Consider the following 25,080-nt stretch of genomic DNA (forward strand, 5'->3'; position numbering starts at 1 on the left):
TACGAATGTCTATTAAAGCTCTCGAAACTTATCTACAAGACCTACTGATGCTCTTTATGAGAACGAACTCGATAATACTTATCTATGTCACATAGCTTGCATTTGCTCCGGAACAAGAAAATAAACAAGAATATTTCTTTCGCTTCTATGAAATACAACAATCAATTTTATTTGCCCTTTGTACGATCTTATAATTTTAATCTCGAATTGAAATTATTCATTGGAGATTTAAATTGATAACGATTCCAATGATTTTTAATTAATATTATATTTTATTTTATTTTTGAGTCGATCATTTTTATTGCATCATTTAATAATAATAAAATATTAATCTAATCTATTTCACTTCATCGAAATGATGACGTTTTATCATATAATATCAATTATTTTATACAAGCGAAATTCTCTAATAGTAAGTTTCGATTTCGCGTTTCTAATCGCAAAGCGCGACGCGAGCGGTCAAAATTGAATGTGATTTATCGGGACATGCGGCGTCGTATAATATATCAGTGGAGGCAACAGGCGAAAATAATAGTTTGGAGAATGTAGACGATATCAATGCGCAACCGGGTGGCAGTGTCTCTGACAGCGCAATTATCTGGCCTCGCTTGCGGTTGTACGCCAACCCCTTTTATTATCGCCATCCCCAGAATCAACGCTCCTATCATACACGTTCTACCCTAATGCTTGCGTATTGCCGAGGATTGTCAGATGATATCTATCGAGCCTTGTTGTAAGTCTCTCCTCTATATTTTTGCATATATATTAGTTTTCTTTTTTTTTTTCGATTTTTTTTTCTTTCGCATCACGACGACAAAAGATTATTAATAATTATTTAGAAAGCAATTGTAGACGGAAATCAACATTTTGAGCAATTTTTTTCTACGCGTAAACTATCGTTTTTGAAATATTTACAAAAAAATTTCGTCTGTATATATGCGTTCGTTACTATTTCCATAAACACATTGGCATTCAAAATATATAAGAGAATCGAATTCGATCGAAAAAATTAAATTTTTTCGTAGGTTTTGATGGGCTTGAAATATCTTAATTCTAATCCAAAGCGGATTAGACATTCCATAGATTTTTCAGATCAAAGGAATGTAAAAATACTTTTGGATAATCGAAGTTACATTTATCATAATTACAATGATAATTATATCATATCATATTTTATTAATATAATTTCGGCTATTATAATTTGGATCATCCAAAGATTGTTTTATATTCTATTCTTGCATCAAACTATGATATAAATATTAAGTATAGTGATATTAATCATGTATAAGTGGCATAATATATATATTTTTTAACAATTAATAATTGGCATTCACATATCAATGTATCCATTTATTAATGCATATGTGTAGACAAAATTAAATAATAGCAATTTTTTTTATAAATATCTTGAAAATTATTGTTAAGCGATGATTCAATTTTTTGATTATACATATAGAAAAAGATGATTCAAAATGTTGATTTTTAACTCATTATGTTCAAAAATCAAAATACTAGATAACAACTATTTTAAATAATTATCCAAGAGATATTTGATCGCTCAAAATATTTATAACTTGAAAACATTGAAAATTTATTTATTCATTTTTTGAAATTTAAAATTTAAATTTGTACAAATAAAAATTTAATTTATAAATAGATAATTTATTGCGATACGAATAATTCGTTAATTTTGTTAACGATGAGCGTTTGTTACTAAAAAAATATCTAAGAATAAAATTTGATTTATGTCGTCACAGCGATCAAGATATGCACGCTTGTTAATAGCGATGATTTAGAGTATTCGAGTATCTAGTTTCATTGGACGCTATTGATTAAAAGACAATTTGTCCGACCGTTTATGGTTGTGTGTACGAACGTTCTGCGGTTTCGAGGTCTCTCTATTATTTCCAGTCGTGGTTACAATACCGATATTGAATAGTAATCAAAATTCGTAGTAATCAAAACTCGCGTACGTGCATTGAATGGAAATAGGCGAATGAATTAGATTACATGGGGAAATGGTTGTATTATTTTTACATCATTGCATCCGTCTCGTTATAAAATTCGAAATGCGACAAATATTGTGGCAAGATTTTAAACAAAATTGTTCAAGGAAAAGCAATTTAAAAAATTTTATTAATTTAACGCGTGTATTTAATATCATATAAATTTCGATATTTAGACAAGTGAAATATTTGCAACTGTCTGAAAAATCACGATAAAAGGTGGAAAAGCGAATATCTATTCTATTTATGGACAATTTAATAAATCTGGTTTTCTTGCAAATAGGATGAATAAACTTTTTTTTTTATATTAAAAAAAAACAAGATTCTAGAAGAGTGTATAAATACAATGAAACAAAGCATGGTAAAATGTAAAAAAAAAAAAAAAAAAGCAAAGGAAAATAGAAAAGAGACACAAAAGTTATAAAAATACGTGAAAGAAATGCGAAATAAATCTAGTTTATATACAAAATTTAAATCTCCGTGATGTTTAATCTATAATTAAATAAAAAAAAACAGTAAAATGAAAAATTAAAATCTCTATGCATCTCTTTATCCATTATCAGATAATCAAAGAAATCAAAAGAAAAGATGAATCAATCCTCCTGTCGAAGTGATACATTTCTATCTCTTTTTAATTCAATACTTGCGATTCCTTTTATTTCATCGATTATCATGGTGGAACAAAGTGAAAAGCTCTTTTCCCAGACGAACGAATCGATACTTGGAACAGAGCCCGAAGGTGTGATTGGATAATAAAATAGAGCCGGTCGCGACAGATGAAACGTTGAAACGGTGGACAGATTCACGCGTACGTGCACACGTGTATCGACACAATACGCCTACGTTACGCGCGCACCTGTCAACTCAGAATGTAATCGCGAAAATCAAAGAGATCGTGAGCAACGATGCGGGAGATTCTACATTGATAGAGCCTCGCATTTGTCGAGGTGATAGCGAAAAGAGACGATCCGAGGGTGTTACTAGGCAGGAAGCCATTTTGAGTTACTGACTTGATTAACGAACAGTAGAACGAGAGAGAGAGAGAGAGAGAGAGAGAGGTTTTGTGTGCATTTGTTCCCATGTATGAACAGCAACATTGAGAATCCTTGTTTGAACCAGCGAATAGGAATCCTTATGAGCGTGATAATCGAATAACAGTGGTTTTCGTTGCTCGGTGTCGTCATGATTACGCGACTGATTATCCCTTATTACACGAATGCGTTTGATCGTTTCATTCATTAATTATTTTCCCTCTTCGCTTTTTTCATTTTTACTTATTTTTGTCTTAAAAAGTTTCAAAAAAAAAAAGAGATCTTTCCTCAGCATTTTTATAATTCGAAGTATATGGATTGGATCGATGGGGAAGTTTTATCGGTTTTTGATTCAGTAAGGTAAACAATGACTCATACACTTTTTACGATAAATTCATTTCATGAAGATGAATTTTTATATTTACGCGAATATTCTATTTTTGTCTGAGCTTAATCAATGTAGATTAAATAGTTATAGGAATTAGACATTTGCTACATTTATTCGAAATAAATATTATGGATCGGTAAATAATTTATTTCATCAAATTTCACGTTATAAAGTAATAAAAACGGGTAAAAAAAGATTTTAAGGATAAATGATAAAATTATTAATATCTATATATATATAAATTTTAGGCACATAACAATTTTATAATATTTATATAAAATTCAAATTCGATTTAAAAACTTAGATATGTATATATATAAATTCATTGTAGTAAATTAATTTATCTTTTCAATCATAAAACCAATATTTATTTTTCTAGCAAATGAAATAGAATATAGCATACTTATCTCGATATTGGAAAAGCATCGTTAAACATTTTCGAATCATACGGTACCACTTGAATAATTCACAGATCTTTTGAACGATTCAATAAAAAATTATGATTAATGCCTTGGATTTGAACGGGAGGGAAGAACGGAAGAGGACCTCCGGAAGCGATTCTATTTTTTTCTTTTTTTTGTCGAATCTTTTTTCACGGTGAATATTCACAGTGAAACCGCGGAAGAACCGTTTGAACATCGAAAAGGAGGAGCAGCGAGTTGAAGGGAATAGCGACGTTTTAAGACCTTAAATTCTAGATTTATATCGTGCAACGCCAGGCAAAGCCAGACCTGGCACGATGACAGCTTTCGAATCGCTGGCAACCCTTCGGCCCATGGACGCGATTGGCTGTCTCTAGGGGTGGTGGGTGTGGCCCCCGCGGAAACCATCATCCCCGTCGGACGTCGAGACTTCACAGGATCCCCTCTACTTTTCCATCCCTCTGGAATGTGCAGCTTACCTAAACGAGTCCTCTCGACTCCCCAGGCGTTTTGGAGGGGATCGTTGGAACTTCCTCAAGGGGAAATACTGGGAGAGAGAGGGGTGACAAAAGAAGAGGGAGGTATCTGTGTCTAGGGACGGATAATCGGTCCGCATTACTGCCTCTATCTCTCTCTCTTTCTCTCTCTCTTTCTCTCTCTCTTTCTCTCTCATCTTTCCACCCGTTTTTCTCGTTCTCTTCCTTTCTATCTCTATTTTTGTCTCTGTTTAAGGTTTTGTAAGGCTGTGCAATAACTGCTTTGAACTGTGCCCGCCCTTTTTGGTAGAGAGGAAAATATGATGGAAATTCGCGTGTCATTCGACCAATAATTCCCTTCTTGTCAGGTCTTTGTTCGACTCCTCGTACGTTAATATGTATACTGTACCTCTCTCATTTAAGGCTGATGATTTTATTACCTCGTTATCTCGAAACACGAGAGTTATATAGAGGTACGATATAAAGGTAGATTACATGGAAGGGTTATTTCGTCGGAACCCTTTTTTTTTTCTTTCAAAGACGAAGCCTCGTTCGGTGTTAGTCTGTTTTTGATAAGAATGATCCTTAGTTTGTCGTACGAATGGACTTAATTGTCGACACGTTTTTAACCGTCGAAATCGTTAAATATTATTCGTGATTTGTACATATTATTCCCATATGTTATCTGTATCACATATGGGTAACAGAGAAACGTGAAAGAGAGAATTAGAATTTAATACCAAGCTCGGAAAATATTAGTCAAATTCACACGAATGGAATGTTAAATTAACATTGACCGTGAAATCTGTTGTTGAAGTTATGGATAACGACAGTCGAATTAAATTCACAAAGATATTTACGAGATATTTCGAACGAATGGATGGATCTATGCAGATTTTCCCGACCTTCCCAGCACTTTGGATGTATTCAGGCTATCGTTGCATACCTACGAGGGTTCCCGGGTTGAATTCTCATCACGGGAAAACCCGTCGGGATTTCACGCGTCGGCTCGCATTACTGAATCCTACATCGAGTTACAGGGATTATAACGAGCCGAGATAGGCTCTAAGTTCTTTTCACTACAAAGTTTCATACAATCCTCATAACACGCAGCTTACTTTTCATTCTTCTTTCACGGTACTCTCTGTAACGCGGCGAAAATTCCAATTTTTTTTTATTCTTACAAAACAAGCGAAAAATTTGTCCCCTTTTGTCGCAAAGAAAATCAAGATTTTTCTTTTAATGCACGATTAATTTTAATTACGTATATAATGTAATATAGGCTTTAAAGTCGTGTAGAATTTCAACTACGAAAAATTAATTATAAGAATTTGTTTATGTTATTAGATTCGATTAACCAAAAACTATGTCAAACAAACGCTAACTACATTACGTTACATTAACTTGTTACACTTCTTGAGTTACGAAGTCATTTTAATTTCATACATATCATCTGACACAATTGTTAATATTAATTTTTACGTAATTATACATTGATATAATTTTCCAACGGATCATAAAAATTTCAAGAATGAATCTAGTGAAATTTCTACGAGCTTTTACAAGCGTTCAAATACATTTGAAAATAAAACTCTCTCTCGAAAATTATATTCTCGAAATCGTCATCGGATATTCACTTTTATCGCGATTTCCATTTGTGAAAATTCAACCGAAAGGGAGCAACTTTCGAGAATTTTAAATGTATTTGCACTCTCGTCGGAAAGATCGAACGTTGAAATTATCATAATTATCCGAGCAAAGACCGAGAGAGGAGGCAGCGGAGATCGTTTTGGGGTAATTCGAACCGGGACTCTCGACGTGCGCACTAACAATAAGTGTTCCTCTGCCGCGCTCCGAGGAGAAAACACATCGGCGAGGGTGGCGGTGCTGGCGCTATCATGGCGCTCGAGGCTCATGCAGCTGACGGCTCAATTATCTCAGCGAGGGTCTCACACAGTCACGCCTGCGACCAAACCTACCCCTCGGTACTTACTCCCAGGATCCTTGAAACAGCCAACCCCAACTCCATTGTCCTCCAGCTATTAACTGCCTCTTCTCGTCCCGAATGAAGGACTCGTTGCTTTCGAACGCTTTGACTCCTGTCACGCAATCGGGTGTCGTTGACTGCTCCGATAACGCGTTCTCTCATTGGCGAGCTAATCCCTTTCGAGGATTCGCCGGCTGATGAGCCACGCACGAAACGATCTAATGTAATTCGTAGCCCGTTTCGAGGGAAACTGGCTACGCTGCGCGAGCGAAAAGGGTTGGAATTAATCTTTGTTTTCTTTTTATTTGGTTCGTTGATTTTCTTTTCCTTTTTTTTTTTTTTTTTTGGTGAAATTTACAATCAATCGATTGAAAAACGATTTTAAATCGACGTTTAACAATTGTGAAATTAATATTGCATTTGTATATTTTTATATCAAAGTTGAAGATGTTAAATTTGTACGTATTTATCATTATAGTGTCTTAAAATAGTTCGTCTAGACGCAATATTATTTGTTAAAATCATATTTGTTTAGAAAATGTATGTCGGTCAAAATCACTCGTATAAATTTTAATAGTAAAATAAATAAAAAATTAATATAAAAGAAAATTTTCAAAAGTTATATCATTATTTGAAAAACAAAATATATTTTAAACATGTTTGTATAAAAGGATTTTTCCAAAACGAACATCGATCAACTCATATTCTCAATGAGAATGAAAGTATTATATATATTTATTTTTATCTTAATAAATTATTTATTAAATTGTTTTTAATTATTTGAAAATATTAAGAATTATATTAAGTAACATAAAATTTAATTTGGATTTAATTAAATAGTATATAATATTTTTTTAAAATTCTTCCTTAATTTCAAAATGTATAACTCTATTTTATGATTAATTTTATTAAGAATTGAAGGATTATTGTTATATTCAGTTCCAGATACTGTTCTTTATTTTAATTTTTGTTCTTATTTATGTAAAGGATAATTTGTCAAAAAAGTAACGAGTTCGTATTCGATTTTTTCATTTGAGATTAGAGTCCAAACAGTGGACATTAAGGATAATCGAAATTAATATCTTGGACAATATTCCTTCGATAGGAAACCAGTAATGTGTCCATTAATAGACACTTCTTGTCTTATTTTGATATAAATTTAAGCAAATGATTTTAAGTAAGATATATATACATATATATGTAAGAATTTAATTAAAATGGATTAATTAAGATGGATAAATTAATGGAAAAGATACAAGATAAAAAGGAAGGAAAAAGAAAAAAATAAATTTCGTATAATTTTCTATAATTGATGAGAGATATTTGGTTAAAATATTTAATCGAACAGAAATCAAAAATTTAACGCGTTAAATATTAAATAGGAGAAATTAAGATTGTTTCAAATCGATTGATTTCACGGTTTTAACGGAGGACGGATTTCTCCTCTGCGAAGGTTTTCTTCGTTTGAGCTTCTTCTATGTACTAATGGAAATGAAATCCCTTAGGATAAAGACACCGACAGCAGCTCTGACAAAGGTGAGTTCACTCGACCCTAAAACTCAATCTCACCCCCGGCGTTACCTGCTCACGCTCTTGTTCATCGTTTCATTTGATCACACGAAAACTTTGAAAATGCCCGACCACGCTACCACCCCCTCGTTACAGCGAGTTAATCAACCTATTAATTAATATTATCCGGCCTGTCTCCTTCAATAAGGGGAGATCAGCGTCGAATAAAATCGGCTATACCATCAAGGAAGGGTCGATCGAAACCAATAAAAAGTCGAGAGCTTCGACTTTCCTTCGACTCTGTTTAACGAAAAAGATTTTAATTAAACTACTCCTCCTCCCCCTCCCCACTCCTCCACCGTTGCTTTACATTGGATTAGATTCCTTTTGGGGTGGAAAGTCAGAATTTCTTTACGGATTAATGTGAACGAACGATCAGGTATATTAATCGGCGATGAATGAAAAAAAAAAAAAAAAAAAAAAAATAATAATTCCTTAAAAAGAAAGATGTTCATCGTCACATTTTATGTTTACGTTCCGTTCTAATCGTAAAATGGAAAGGACAAATTATTACTCTTTTGCGTTATTACTTATTTGTTGCAAAAATTCAAAGTTCTTCTTTGTAATGTAGACGCTCGCGTGTTAAATGAAACGAGCATCGCATCCGAGATAATTTAAAGAATGGAGAAGAAAATACTACGATGGGCTACGATCAGGATAACGATGGTTTACATAAAGCTGCGCGACGAGAGTTTATGACTCTCGATATGAAGCCGGTTGTTTGTCCCCTTTTCATCCTCTTCTTTCGATGTCTCACTTGGGGAAGGGAAGAAAAGGAAAGAAAAGAAAAAAAAAAAAGAAAGAAAAAATCCCGATAAAGAAGAAAGGAAGACTGCTCGTTAGGTGGAGAGCAGAAAGAGCAAATAAAACAACGAGGCGGAGGAGGAGGAGGAGGAGGAGGAGGAGGAGGAGGAGGGACGTGGCAGCGAGAAATAGCGTTCATCGCTCTTCTTCACGGGCGACTTCCTCCTACGTCATCTCGTTACGTACGAGGAAGAGCAGGTAACGTTCCGCAAAGTGAATGTCGAGGAAAAGACTCCCTTTTTGCAAATACGGATCGCGCGCTGTCCTTTTACAACGGCTCGTTGTCCTTTCTTTTCTATCTGATTCGTCGACCAGACAAAGGAAACGAAGAGAACGCGCGAGTAAAAATGAGAAAAAAGGAAAAAAAAAAGGAAGGAAGGAAGGAAGAAAGAGAAACGGAGGAAAAGAAGGAGGAAACTTTTGATCTTTGAAGTCTTGTTAGTATCAAAAATGTCGAAAAATGAAACTCTCTCTCTCTCTCTCTCTCCTCCCTTTTCTCTCATAGTCTTTGAAATATCGAATTTTTACGTTTACGTCTGCAGTTTTACTTATCGTTCCATTTTCTTCGAAAATGATATCTATGTCTGTGGCGGTGAGAGAAGCGAATCAATTTTTTTTCTCTCTCTCTCTCTCTCCTCCCCTCCTCTTGTTCCTGCTTTCTTTTTTTGTAAGAAGACATTGGTAAAAGGTGAATGAAAGTATCGGAAGCGAAAAACGTGAAGAGGTTGCGTGCGGTGGTTGGAGATTGTTCAACGGTCGCATTGCTTATATTGAATCTGTCGAAGGCAATAAAACAGTCGCTCGGTGGAATGTCGTGTTTCAATCATTCCGCCATTGTGAAAGATATGGTACTGTACATTCAGGAATATACGTATTTTCTACGCGTATAGCCTGGATGTTTTACATTGATCACGTAACAACTGACGCGTGTATTTTCGCGCAAATGTAATATATTATCCCGAAGAACCCTTGCTTCGAAGCAAGTGTTCTTTTTTTTTGCATTTGTACGGCCGCAGTAGAAATTGATAGGTTATACAACGATAAGTAACGGAAGCTAATAAACGCTTAATTGTCGAGAGAAAGAAATTAAAAAAGAGGAAACAACTATTTCTAAAATAATTTTACCCGAAATATTTTCTTGATTTTCTCGAAATTTTATTAAAAATATTTCGCACGATCTAATAAATATACAGATACATATCCAACATAAAACTTAATTTCCAATCTAATTTAACCCATCTCTGGTTCATCTGATCAATTCTTCCTTCAACCAACATTGCAGATATATGCTCCCAGTTTCCATCCCACCACCCTCAACCTGATCGTTTCCAAATCATCCCCTCGATTGCAACACCGAATAATCGAAGGTTGAAACCCTCCCTACATCGGTGGGCCCGGCCGTTCACGAACGATTAAAGGAGGAAAGATCACGGAAAGACCTTGTGGCTGTAATTCAAACGCGGTTTATTGTCACGCATCGGTACCCTCCCCTCTCCCCCCTCCCCTCCCCCCGTTCGTTCGTTCTTCTCCCTCCCCCTCCTCTTCCGGAAACCATTTGTCCAGGCATAGCCACAGAGTGTGTAAACACGTGGAAGGGGGTTCGGCCTCTCTCGTACGAGGTTACGAGGGTGCAGCGAGAGATGGTGAGGCGAAGCTCGGGGTAGTAGGGGGGAGGGGGAGGGGGGGGTTGATTTTCGTTCTGGGATGTAGGCGCAGAGACCGGGTGCAGAAATCGTGCGGGTTTCTATCCCCGCGGGCTATATCCCCGGAATCAGCTGCCAGATTATTCTATTACCGCGTATCAACATGGGGTTTGTTTGGTCTGAAAACACGAGCCCGCCACATTGTTTCAGCCAGATAAAGAATTTAACGTCGGGTAATTAAAAGGACTGGCCTCGGGGACAGGTCCGTCGAGGGGCCACGGCAACGAGGACAGTTCTCTTATACTTGAAACGTGAAAGCCCGGTTTGCCGTTTCCGACGGCGTTCTCGCGCCCGTAAATCCCTCCTGGGGACATTTTGTGCCTCCGTTTAGTTTCGCGACTCTTCAACGCCGCGATTCGAGCATAAAAAAAAATCGGAACGATACGCAAAGAAAAATCAAATCTTATTTTCGAGTATTATATATATATATATATACTTTTTCTTAAACTGTTTGTAGTTTTTGAATACCCGATGAATAGAAAGGAAATACGTATATCTTGATGAGGACAGGTATGTGAGGCATATTCGTAAAAAGAAATTGAGTTTTCGAGTATCATATTTTTCTCGGAATATTTGTATTTTTTAAATACTCGAATGAATAGAAAGAAAATAGGTGCAAGATTAGATTAAATAATTTTTATATATTTTATATATTTAAATATTATTAATAGATATTATAAGTATTATAATAATTATATTATGTTATATTACTTGTAAATATAATAATAATTATTATATAAATTTAAAAGTGATTATAAAAAGAATAGTAATATAAAAAAATAGATACATATAATGAAATATTGAAATCGTATAAAAATTTTGGATTATAATAATGGAATATTTATAATCTCATTTAAATTTTTTTTTAATATCGAAACATAATGCAAAATTTGAAATTTTTTCCTGAAAAATGTCGCTAATTTTTTTTTTTTTTTTTAATTTTAATTGTTAGGATACAAAAAGTTGTTAATTAAAACTGTAATACGATTCTTCTTTCTCAAGATTTTAATTATTAAAAAAAATTTGTAAATTTATCTGATAATTGTTAATGTGATATCATTCGTGGTAAGGAAAAGAAAATAAGAAAAAAAAAAAATAGGTCAAAAATATCATCTAACAGTATCGATAGAAAACACAATAATTAAAGAACGATAATTAAAAGTATATTGAATTCACCTGTTCGAATTACACTCGAAAAGGATCGTATCAATGTAATCGTTTTGCCCAATTTAATTACTGAAGGTTGAAATTTTGTAAATGTTTGCAGACACTCGCGTGAATTTTCATGGAGAATTTTCAAGTGTACATATGGATCATGTAACTCAAATATTTGTCTAATAATTTCAAATGATTTTTGAAAAAAATAAAATTCTCTTTATAAATTCAAACTGATCTAAATTTTCTAATGTATCACGTAAAAAAATCACGAACTTAACTTTTGAGATTATAAAACATATATTTAAAACTTATTTTTTAAAACTTAATTATTTATTACATAAAAAAAAAAGTAAAAAAAATTTATATATCCGATATATCTTTACGCTCTATATTTAACCTATAATATTAAATACAATGTAATTAATGATTACTCAACAATTAAATCGCGTTACTTCCACATGAATACAATGTGGAATAAAATAATAATGTCGCATAACTAACACAATAATTGTTTGATCATTAACTGTATCGTATGGCAATATTTATTATTACACAGTCAACATAATTACAGTATTTCGATAGTTACAACCTCGTCGAATCGTATGTGATTATGTGCTAACGATTGCTCGTAAATATTTGCATTGGCAATTCATATATAAATAACGCGAATCATATATAAAAAGTATTACCATTCAATCACGTGATGGAAACAAAAATATATATATATATTTTTTCCACGATAATATCTTTTAATGATAAACATGAATATCGATCTTTGTCAAAATTGTATAATAAATTAACAAAACTAAAGTTTCTTAATATTTCGTGTCATAGTCATATAATGAAAACAAAATTATACGATACGTACACAATAACGTACAATAACTTTAACAAGCAACTTTTTAAGTCAATTTTATGTGTAATAACTTTCTGTTACACAATTAAAGTTTAATTTTTGTAAAATTATGTATATAATTAACCTTAACAATTTTTTTTTCAAACGAAATAAAAAGAAAAGAAGGAGGGAAAAAGGAAAGAAAAAAAAAGAGAAAGAAAGAAACAAAATGGAGAATATGTATCGTTTATGAATAGTGAGTATCTGTGGAACTTCGAAAAAAATTCGGTTTCCATTCGAATATCTCTCTCTCTCTCTCTCTCTCTCTCTCTCTCTCTCTCTCTCTCTCGCGGCGGTGCGAACAGACAGAAATTGTCAGCGGGAAAATAACGAATCGTCAGTCGATTCGTCGCCGCCGAAACAATAACAATCGGCGTATGCTCGACGATGCAGTAATTAAAATAAAATTAATTGGATTGGTCGTGTGCGTGTTCCCGTACGGGAACTTTCGAAGGAGATGGCTATATAGCCGTAGGGGCGTTTTGTGCGTTATTGCATATAATGCACTGTTCATTCTGCATTCTCCCTCCCCACCTACCCTTTTTCGTATACACGCACGATACACGGCAATCCGCTTCTTCTCTCTTCTTTGCTCTTCATCAATCTTTTTGAACCTTCTGAATATACAGCCTGTTCGTTGGATTTAATGGATAGATAGAAGATCTTCTATCTTCTCCCAGTGATCTTCGACTTTTTATTCGTATTTATAAATTAATGGATAATTATTGATAGTAGAATTTGATTGAAGAAAAATTTGATTTAAATATTTATATTTGCATCATCTTGTTAGTTAAAGTAAATAATCTTTTAAAGAATTATTTGTAATTGAAGTGATCATCTAACAATTGGCAATTATTGTATTAGTTTATAAAAACTGTAATAAAATTATGTTGAGTAATTTTGAAGATTTAGATTTTTTAACGAAATTGGAATGTTAAATTGAAAAAAATTTTAAAACAAAAAATTATTTCAATAGTGATTAAATCAATAGAAAAATTGATTTTTGATTCGATAGTAAACAATAAAAGGTAAGAAATATGTAAAAGAAAATTTTAACAATGAATAATAATTAAAGAATAAAAATGAAACACGATATAATATATATCCAAATTTTCAAATATTTCTCCACGAATGACGAAACTCCGTCGAATAAAATCGTTTATTACGTTTATATGCTTAGAATTAAAATCTTATCTATATATCTGTGAAATGATTGAACAATTTTTTTCCTCTGTCTATCCATATCTAAATCTTAATATTTTATAATTAAATTTGTTTCTGAAACGTTAACGCATACACACTATGCATACAGGCAACGATGAAACTGGGCGCTTCCACGAAGCAATTATTAATTAAAGAACAAATACATTAATATGCAAATGTAGAGGAAACCCGTAGAATAAGTATACACGTTAATATTCAGTTTCGAAAATAATTAAAATATCGAAATTAATGAAATCTGTATCGATATTGGCAACATTCGATCCCCATTTCCTTTTCCCTCCGCGTTATCTCGATTCGTAATTCATATACTACTGTGACCCCTCCCGTAATAATTCATTTCAACCAGCTTTCGAGATTTAGCCGTGTACCGTTCAACCAATCGATCCACCTTTTCTCGATGGAACTCTGCGCGAGCCGAGTTCATTAAAATTTTACCGACTGAGTTGTCTTGATCTTTGATTTGCTCGGCGAAACTTCGTCTCCATCGTGGAACCTTGCGGGGATCAGGCCGATTTCAGCTTCAAATTCACTTTGACTTCGACTGCTGCTCCGATTCCCACGGGATACATCGATGGACTGTTCTTCGAACCTTTTCTTCTCGTTTTACTAGAAAAATCGAGCAAAGATACTCTTGCTCCATTTTCGTTATCTCGATAGATAGCTGTTAAAGAATAGCTGCACTTAAAGTTGAAAAAAGGATCACTCCGTTTTAACAAGACTTGTATTGAGGTGCCATTTTAACGAGAGAAATATTATAGTTATTCTTTTCTAATTCCTTTTATGTAATTATCATCTTGAAAAATTGTTTTATAAATATATAGAAAAAATTGTGATTTTGATTAAACGTTTCAATTTTCTTTCTTTATGTTATTCGTTAAGATTTTGCAAATTTAATTTATATAATTATATATGTGTAGGATAAAGATATCAAATATGAAATATTAAATATTCCATTTATGTTCGATTAAATATCGGACAATAAAAAATGAAAATGATAAAAATTTTTATATTTATACATATGTATTTAAGAAAAATATTTCATATATATTTTTATATTTTGTTTATGAAAATAGGAAAAATGTAAAAGAGTAAATACAAAAGATGGTTTAAAAAAAATAAGATCTTGTTTAAAATTAAGATCAAAAGTTGAAATTACTACTTGAAATTAAAAAATCCCTTTTTTTCTTCTCAATATTCATGAATTCATTTGTAATTTTATGAACTGTTCTTGATATTTTCGCGATGATATCAAAAAGTAAAAATTGAAACAATGAATGTAATAGCATACATATAAACAAATTTAAAAATATATTCATATTATAATTGTATAAAACTCATATTAAGAATAGCATTAGAAATTTAGATTAAATTATTTTAAAAATAATTTATTAATTTTTCATTTAGAACAGATTATAAAGTTATTAGTTTATATCAAGATTCGAAATTAAATAATGAACAAATTGATTAAATAACTTACCTTGTATTACACTTTTATATTATATTTATATTATGTTCTTTTGTAAATAAGTATAAGAACTGGAGGCGAAAAAATGTATTTAATGTTAACGAAATAATCACATTCGTCAAGATAAAGTTTCTCTGTCGTCATTTGTTTTAATATTTCTATTGTTTCAATATTTTTTTATAAAAATATTAAGGAATCTTATTCTTACATTCGATACTTTTATCTCATATAGATAATTATGTTTATCATTTGAAAAAAGAGAATTAAATTGTAAGTTAATAATTTATTTAACCAAAAATTTCTTTCTTAAGATTTTCTTAAGATTATGAAATCGATATTTGCAAAAATCAAAAGAATCATCTAATTAAAATTTATTTAAATTTATTAATTCCTTTCTATTGGAGAAATATTTCATTATAAAAAATAATTTGGTAAACAGGTTTAAATAATATATCATCTCATTTCATTTGATATTACTTTTAAATAATTAGGCGTTAATTTATTTGAATAAACAAATGATTTCCTTTCTAATTGTTTTGTTATTTGATCATTGATTAAATTAATTGTTAATTTTATTTGATATTTTATATTTGAATAAAATAATTTTTCCGAAATAATATTTCAAAATGATTTCTGATTTATTAATATTTATAATTGTACAAGAAAATACAGATTTTTCACAATGCGAAAAATTATATTTATTTTATCTTAACGTAGTTACTTTTTCTATTTCTAAAATTATAATCTTATATCCTAATATAAAAATAATAAAGCAAATGTATAATAATTTTCCTAAAATAAGAATAATGAAATAAATACAATAATAATAATTTCAAATATTATCAAATGTGTCTTATTTGTTTATTTTCATCGTGTAATTAAAACTTCATTTAATTTAAACTTCATTTTTATTGCTATCCTAAAAATGAAAATAAAAATAAAAACAATAATTTGCGTAAAAGTAATGTAAACAATTTATAATTTTCATAGGTATATATTTAGCTATAAAAATCAGTATCCATGTATATCGATATCTTCATTTTAATATCATATACTTATTTACCTTATCAAAAATACGGGGAAAAAAATTATTTTAATCTAACGTTAGATTCATTTATTTTATATATATTTTTAAATAAATAAATTTTCGTGCATGATTTCAATTAACTATAAATCATAAATCAGAAATGTGCATATAATTTTCTTATTTTTTATTTTTCGTATCAATTATAAAATCACTCGAATATAAAAAAGTGGAGAGATGTAAAAACATTTAAAACTCCTTTTTTTTTTTTTTTTTTTTTTTTTTTTTAATTTTAATACGCATTATTAGAATGAAGATATCGATATATATTCTTCTTTAAATCAGAGAAACATGCTTCAAAGTGTTTGCAACAGGAATTATTCGCAGTTGATGCATGTGCGGGGCTCCTAAATCCAATAATGATCAGAATATTACCCTAAAAGTAAGGTTTCACGTTATTTCCATCGTGTATCAGCGTAATTTTATAAACACTTCGAAAATTTTGTGTCGTTGTCTGGCTTCGCGTGGTGAAATTGCTTGATGTTTTAAGGTTTCGTCTACTCCGAAGGAAAATAATTACAAAATCACAGAACGGGAACACTTTAAATTTTTTTCGTCGGCGCTTTTCAAGAGACAGCGCAGTTTTTCGTTCAAGTTCACCCCGACCACCACGGGTCCATCCTTTTCCAAATAATTGTTCACATTTCGGAAAGTATATTTGAACGGAACGAAAAAATTCGCGCGACACAATTCCTTCGTTATTAAAATAGAGAGCTAGTGTAGAAAGCAAGAGAGTCAATAAAACATTTTTATTACATCGTTTTTCCGCCCCTTCCTTCACATCCTATCCTCGATACGATATGAATCGATCGATCGCATGAAACAAAATTATTTTTCAATTTTTCGCTTTTCGAAAATACTTCTCGTTGACAAATTCAAATTCCACGACTAGATCGATTTACGTCATATTCTCAATAGTAGTTTATTATTATTTGTTAGGTTATATTAAAATTTCCTGGTCGAAATCATGGTCGAATAATATAAAATGATATAAAAAGAAATATCGGAACAGACGTATAAATTATAATAGTGAAATGTACAATATTATTCTTGATTAAAAAGAAAAATAAAAAAGGAAAAAGAAAAGAGAAAAAAATGAGCAAATGATTTTAAGATATACGTAAAAAATTTGACGAGTTAAATTAAGCGTGTTATTAAATTTATATAAATATACGAGGCATAAGTTTGCCGATAATATTCGCAGATAGATAGATAAAGGGAAATCGAACGAAAATGACTGACGACCAAACCGAAGAAGATACCATGACGGATTACGTCGATGAGACGACCACCGATGCGCAGGATACCGATCTAACCGAGTATACGGACGAGAAAGAGAGAACATATCAGAGTGAGGTGACCGAAGTTGAGGTGACAGAAGGCGAGGCAACCGAGGACGAAGGAAGGCCTGTAGCATCTAGAATACTTCGCACCAAGTATTTGCCACGAAGACCGAAGGATCTCGGCAGATGGATGAAGAGATGCATGGGGCAGAAATGGAAATGCGACGTGCCCCTTTGGCAACTTTATATAAACGCGTAAGAATAGCTGGATCTTTCGATGATCACATCGATGATCGGTTTCACAATTTCTACAGAGTCGTGGAGGACGAGGATCAACGGAAGAGAGAGGATATCTTCAAACACAGGAGGCCCGCCACCCTTCAAAAATTTCCCCAAGTTGTTTCGGAGGAAGATTTCACCGTGCATCATAAGTGTTTACCCGTTAACATGTTTCAATTGCGAGACGAATTGGAATTACCTGATAGGATAGATCGGACGAAGATGATACGAATATGGCGCAACATGAGGGCGAATTTGCCCGTTAGTAAATTGAAATATTAGATTATTAGTCACAGTCTAATTCTGATTATTTTTTATTTCGATAAGTAATTGTTTCAATGATTTTGTCATTGCAATATATTTTTTTTTTTTGATCCTTACATTTGACCAGTTAAATTCGCTATGCATTTCTTGGACGCGCGTAACAATGTTTAGCAAATTTAAATTTGCATGCATTTATTTATTTTAGTTGATCATTTAATTATTATTATTGAATGAAGGTAAATAACATTTGCATTTACTTAAATATTTTGAAAAATATCTCATTTTTCAGAATTATTAATTAAATTATTTGCTGTTGTTTTTTGAATTTGTTTCGTTCATTTTTTTTTTACATTTTTTTTTTTAAGAATTTGAAATCATTTTAATATTATGCCATTCATTTTACAGAAACAAACGAATTTTTATATAAAATTTGTTAATTTATTTTTAAACGTGATGTATAATATGTGCACAAAAATATTAAATCGGATTCACGTGAAAAAATTTTTCAAATTAAATTGAATAATTTATTTTTCTATTCCAGCGAAAATTGAATTCCATATTATTTATAATAATAGTTTTGCATTTTCTTAAATAGCTAATTTTTAGAAAATAATCAACAATTGAGAAGCAAAAAAAAAATTGAAATATAAACTGAAGCATCTTATCATTTATAAACGATCCACAAAATTTAATTAACGATCTATATACATAATCGAAGTTTAAAAAGCTTAAATTATTTATGGAAATATATTGAATTTATTAAGTAAAATATATTTACTAATGTAGAAGTTTTTTTTTTAAGGATAACTTTAAACGATTTTTTGACTAGAAACTTAATAGTCATTCTCTAGATAATAATTATCTTTTGTTTTAATTGTTTAGTGATCAACTATTCTATGTATTTTCTATTTTATTATCTTTGAAAATAAATTTTTCAATTAAATTATTATCCTTTTCTAACTATGAATTTTATTTATTTTATTATTAATTTTTAAGATGAAAGTTAAAATGGAATATAGTATTTAGTATTTATATATTTTTATAATTATTGCATATCTATCTCATCATTATCAATCTATCATTTGCAATAGTAATTTTTTTTAATATGAAAAAATTAACATATTTAAGATAAAAAATTTGCCATCCAACTTTAATCTAGAATTCTAATGTATAATTGAACAAAATAAATAAATAAGAAAGAACATAATTTTATTAAGTAACATTCTCAAACAGAATATTATTCAAAGATAATATATTTTTTTATATAATTATTTTCAAATAAAAACATCTTAAAATTTTTATTCAAGTTATACAAGTTATACAACTACGTTTCGATTACATACATATATAAACAATAGCAAGTTAACTACTACTGTAAAGTCTTCGAATAAAACATTACTACACCAGATATTTCAATCACTTTTTTATCAACTTGGAATTTACAATTATTATTAAAAATAACAAATCCCAATATCAAAGAGTTAATACAGTATTTATAATTTAACCATGTTAAAATTAATTAATACATTTATATTCAAGGTAAATGCTTAATACGAATTACATCTTCAGGTAGAATCGAAATCCGACACAGCGATAGAAAAACCAATATCAGTAAAGACCGAGGACGATAAATGGCCTGGCAGGTGGCCGTGCACGACACGAGACATGACCAGAGAATTGCTGGAAAGACGAAAACAGAAACGGATGAAACGAAAAGATTTGTTCCCCTGTGACGACGCTTTCGACATATTGGAGGACCAAGCCAATGATTATTCCGATCGTAAAGAGTTAGGCCATGCCCGGATTCCACAAATATGTATCCTACCACATAAAGAGTCGCTAGTCGATCGGTGTACCGGTGAAAAATTTGGTTTGGTCGATGGTGATTACATCATTTTCGAGTTACCCTCTAAATCGCGTGGAACAAGGATCTACGCTGATGTATGCCTTCGTGGAATGAAGGGTATGCATTTGCCAGAACTGAGCGTGATGAGAGCGCGTAAAAATACGTGGAAATTCTGCTTTTATCAAGGAATCATTGCACTTCTGGCTAAGACACAATTGAGGTACTTGTTGAATGTATATTTCACAAAATATCGATTGCTTTTAGATTTCTTTAAGTTTTCTTTTTTAATTCTTTTTTAATTTATTAAATGAATCGAAGATCAATATTTTAGCAAGAATATATATTCCATTTGAATTAATCCATTCGAATATCTGTCAAACTTTCGACGATACAAAAAAAAAAATGTTTCAAATAAAACGGTTGAATAGTTTCAGAAGGCAAAAAAAATCTAATACGATCAGTTTTATAAACTTTAAAGTTTTAAAAAATTTTTCGATGCAAATAGCTTAATACTTTTTCGTAGGATATAATAAGCTATTATTTATTAGTGCAATAAAAATCATGTGATTCCATTTAAAATTCTTTATACATTCATTTAAAAAAAAATTAATCATGTTAGATTATGTCTTCTCAAAGCATTCAACTTTTATTTAAAATATTTTCTTGTATAATTAAATCTTTGTACATATATTTTTAGTTATATTTAAATTATTTATTTTTATTTTGTAAATAATATTCAAGTAGATTAATTTAAATAAAATACCTAGTATATAATATATTTTATCTGATATAAAAGTGACAATTTGTAATTTCTAATAGTAAACAAAAATTATATAATATTCTTCTATAATAATATTTAAACTTGTTAATGTCTGAATTTGAACAAATTTTTCAAAATATTATATATTTAAAAAATTTTTATTTTTATTGATTTGTTGATGTTTTTTTTTTCGATAATTTACAATAATATAATTTTTTTTCAAAAAATAATATTTTTTATTATATGAAAATAATTTTGAACTAGATTTGGAATTTTAAAAAAAAATCATCATTTTGTAAGTTTATTCCTAAATTGTTGATTTATCTACATCATAAATATTACTATTATTATTATATATTATTATTATTATTATTATTTATCTAATCACGAAATATTATTTTACATATTTATTTTAAAATATTGGAAAATTTACAATATGAAACTAGAACAAATATATATTATAATTAATAAATTAATAAAAAAAATATTCAAAAATCTGTTAAAAAGAAAAAAATTAATCTTACAGAAATTATCCTTTGCAGTTTATAGTATTAGAAAATAATCATACAATTTTGATTTTTTTATTTTATCTTAATCGATATTCTTTTATTTTTGATAGTTTATTTTTTTTTTTCAATTAAAAAATTTTATTCAAATTTTCTTTTTTATTCCTTTTGAATAAATTAAGAATTAAATAAAATTAAGAGTTTTCATGTAAATATTTTATTTATTTTTGGTAATTGATTTTTCATATATTTACACATTATTTAATGTAATTAGAAATATTTAAAAATGGAAAAAATATTTATGAAAAAAGAAAATATTTATATTACATTACTTTAGTAATTTATTATAAATAAAAATATAGCATTATAGTAGTTTAAAGAAGATTAATAATATTATCAATACGTATATTATATATATATTATAGATTATACATTAACAATTATTGTTATTATTATTGATTAAATACAAATTCAAAAATTGGACGGATTGAAAATATCATTGTAAATCTTTTTCGATAACATTATTATCAATATTCTATATGGAATGTTTAACAGTCTTAATAACAAATCTACTACATATAATAAACCAACAATTTTATATATCAAATTATTTAATGCATGTTTTACAAGTTAAATCTTTTAATTAAGTTACAACAAGTTACATAAATTCTCATTATTTTTACTTTGTATTTAATTTATTTAACATAACATATATATATCCTTACGAGATACAAGTATGCTTGGAGCGCAAACATCGATTATATCTATGATCACGCGTGGATGTTGTACACCCACATCGGTATGATAAACATCAAGGAGAAACAAAGGCTGGACGACATCGTGGTGTACAATTACAAGTACAGCATCGAAGTGAAATTGATTCAAGAGTTGAACGACGTTCCAGTCATCACGGACATTCCATGGGATTACGAGGAGAAAAACATGAAGCAGAAAATGATCATGGAACGTAAGGATTTGATAAACGTTAAACTAGAGATCGGGTCTGAAAAAATAACCGACGACCAAAGGATGCCGGTTCACAAAGGGACCAAAAAAATCGAGGAGTGGTTCGACAAATTGAAAATACGTTATCGTAATTGTATAATTCGCACTACCCGATTCAGCCTTGCGTTCTGGAAGGATAATCTATTCTGGTATCTGTACAATCCATACCGTTGCAACAAATTCGGTTATTGGGACGACGATGGATACGCTTGCATCATGAAATTCTGCTCGAAGGAATCGCTCAGAAGACATCTGATGATCCTTCTATTAAGGGCATACGTTTACAGCCCTCCAAAACCGGAAAAAGAGCCGAAAAAGGAGCCGGAAAAGGAACCGGAAAAGGAACCGGAAAAGAAGCCGGAAAAGGAAGCGGAAAAGAAGCCGGAAAAGGAAGCAGAAAAGAAACCGGAAACGGAAGCAGAAAAGATAACTCCCGAGAAAGAAGCAGAGAAACCAGCAGAGGATGTGACCGAACCAGCAACCGCGGATCTACCGAAAACAGAGGCGCCAATTGCCGAAGAAGTAATTTTCGAAGAGAAGTTCTTCACGATTCAAATCTATCACGTGACCCATCTCTGTTGCCAAATCCACAATTTGAAGTTGTTGCAACGAGGGGCGCCCAAGCCAGCTAGGCGGTCCGTTAGGAAGAAGACCATCGACGATTGTCCCTTCGATCCCCTAGATGTGAGAGATCCTTGCACGATCGAGCAAGAAGAGGGCGATCTGAAGGAGCCTATCGAGAAGCCAACGTGGTTGAAATTGTACAAGATCACTTGGGCCAAGGGGTTGTCTCTCCCCCAGAAGAAGAAGGGGAAAGAATTCACGGTAGGGAAGATGCGGTGGCATCAATACGTCGTGGAAGAATCGAACAAATTGTTCTCGTTGTGGGGCGAGATTCACATCACGGATGGGATGTTCGAGAGGGAGAATCGTGGTATGCAAACTTATGCTTGTTACGTGGTTTGCGCCGGTATGACAAGAATCATGGCGCCGGAATATTGGAGCTCGAAGATCCTCGACGTGATCGTCATGTGCGGTGACAGATATTACACTCACAGTAAAGTAGAGGCGGAGTTCAAATCCACGAAAAATGAATACAGCCACGTGAATTGTTGGAACAGATACTTGATGAGTCATTTCAAGATAGGCGAGACTATGTTCGAGGCGAAAGTGTTGCCAGCGATTTGCGGAAGATTGTACGCAAAATCGGGGAAATATCTGTGGCAATCGTTGGAGCAGATGTTCCTCAAGTACAATTTTGGCATTTTAACGTGCGAGAGCTCGTGTTTGGGTATCTTCAAGTTCTGCGGAGCTTATTACATGTGCGACGTGAACTCTTTGGGACCACCGTTGTTCTCTTACGGTGAAGGGGCCGTTTATCTGTTGAGAGCAACGTATTTCTTGAAATTCGTCACTGTTCTGGTATTGACCATCGGTTCACCTGAATGCAGCCAATTCGCGTTGAATCCTATCGAGATATTGAAAGTCGTGGACGTTGGTCCATCAGTATTCCCCGTCACAAGAGACAAGAAGGACAGGAAGAGGATGCCCAAAACGGAGTGCCCGTACGACGAGGAGAAGAAAAGACAGATGAGAAGGTGGAAACACAAGAGGGCGGAAACAACGCGAACGATTGATAAATTGTGTTGTAAAGGTCAAAATGATCGTTGATTCTCTTTCAAATTATCTTGCTGTGAACGTGTACATTTTGTTTTGTATATAAAAATTTGTGAGAAATGTAAAGAGTAATTTCGTAGTTCGAATTCTTTATGAAATTGTCTCTAAATTGAATGTTATTATGATACATATTTTAATCTGAAAAAAATAAAGAATCAATATTAAAAAAACTTTGAGAATTTTTATAAATTTTTAATACTATAATTGAATTTATTGGATACGTAGCGAATTAAAACATGAAATAATCATTATTAATGTTGCATAGTTATAACTTAATGCATTAATTATTAAATAACTGCAAAGTAATGAATGTATTTCTTTTCGATGAAATATTTAAAATTTAAAATTTAAAATTGTAAAATAGCATTATATCTCTTTCATATTAATATATTATATTATAATAATATTTCACAAAAATATTATTAACTGTAAAAATTAATTAAAATCTGGAAAGGTTAATAATGGCATTAAAACGTTGAAATATCATTTGAAAATTATTTTTAAGTAATATTTCACTTGTTACTCCATTTGAAATTTCCAAAATAAATTTACTTTGTTTAGTATTTATAATAAAAATTCTAACAAAATTTTTCAATCAAATTATTTCACTTTATTTCATAAAATATAAAGGTCATAATGTTGTTTATTTGCAACATAATACATTAAATAATTATTAAATAAAATCTGTAAAGTAATAAATGTATTTCTTTTCGATGAAATTTGTTATAATTTAAAATTGTATCTCTTTCACAAAAATATTATTAATTGTAAAAGTTAATTAAAACCTGGAAAGGTTAATAAATTAAAAAACTTAATTTAGCAAACGGATTAAATTTCGTTAAATTGCATCAATCAAACATGCAAACAATCTTGATAAAAATTAATTTATCTTTAGATCAAAGACATTATCGAATCATCAATCGGAAAATTCATACAATTAAATTTTTAACAATTAACCACAAAATTTAAAAGTACATTAATCAATCATATTTTTTTATTCGCTATCATTTGAAATTTCCCAAAATTTTTTCTTTACTTATGCGAATAAAATATGCAGCAATTTTTATTCATTATTTTTTTTACTAATTATTAAATCGTAGATTTGAAATAAATATTTTACTTTTATTTATAAATAATATAAATGCATATCAGATGATATATTATTAAATATCAAGCGTAATAAACAGATTCTTTGGAATAAAGTTACAGCAATTTAGCTAAAATACTAATAATAAAAGAAATAAAAAA

At 30.8% G+C, this 25,080-nt stretch overlaps 1 protein-coding gene across 1 annotated transcript; it reads left to right on the forward strand.

The window, feature by feature from the left end:
• Positions 1-424: 424 nt before the first annotated feature.
• Positions 425-24,006, forward strand: LOC107964671. Its single transcript, XM_026441379.1, has 5 exons — positions 425-733; positions 17,417-17,750; positions 17,810-18,035; positions 19,608-20,104; positions 21,879-24,006. The coding sequence occupies exons 2-5, from the start codon at positions 17,446-17,448 to the stop codon at positions 23,824-23,826; spliced, it is 2,976 nt and encodes a 991-aa protein (XP_026297164.1). The 5' UTR covers positions 425-733; positions 17,417-17,445; the 3' UTR covers positions 23,827-24,006.
• Positions 24,007-25,080: the final 1,074 nt, after the last annotated feature.

Source organism: Apis mellifera, linkage group LG6, assembly GCF_003254395.2.
Source record: "Apis mellifera strain DH4 linkage group LG6, Amel_HAv3.1, whole genome shotgun sequence".
NCBI classification, from domain to species: Eukaryota; Metazoa; Arthropoda; class Insecta; order Hymenoptera; family Apidae; genus Apis; species Apis mellifera.

What these genes read in the sequence shown, in the direction of transcription:
- LOC107964671 (XM_026441379.1), top strand. Translation starts at nt 17,446, where the DNA reads ATGACTGACGACCAAACCGAAGAAGATACCATGACGGATTACGTCGAT. An exon ending in TGGCAACTTTATATAAACGC is followed by an intron (nt 17,751 to 17,809) that starts GTAAGAATAGCT and finishes CAATTTCTACAG; the next exon opens with AGTCGTGGAGGACGAGGATC. An exon ending in CTGGCTAAGACACAATTGAG is followed by an intron (nt 20,105 to 21,878) that starts GTACTTGTTGAA and finishes TATCCTTACGAG; the next exon opens with ATACAAGTATGCTTGGAGCG.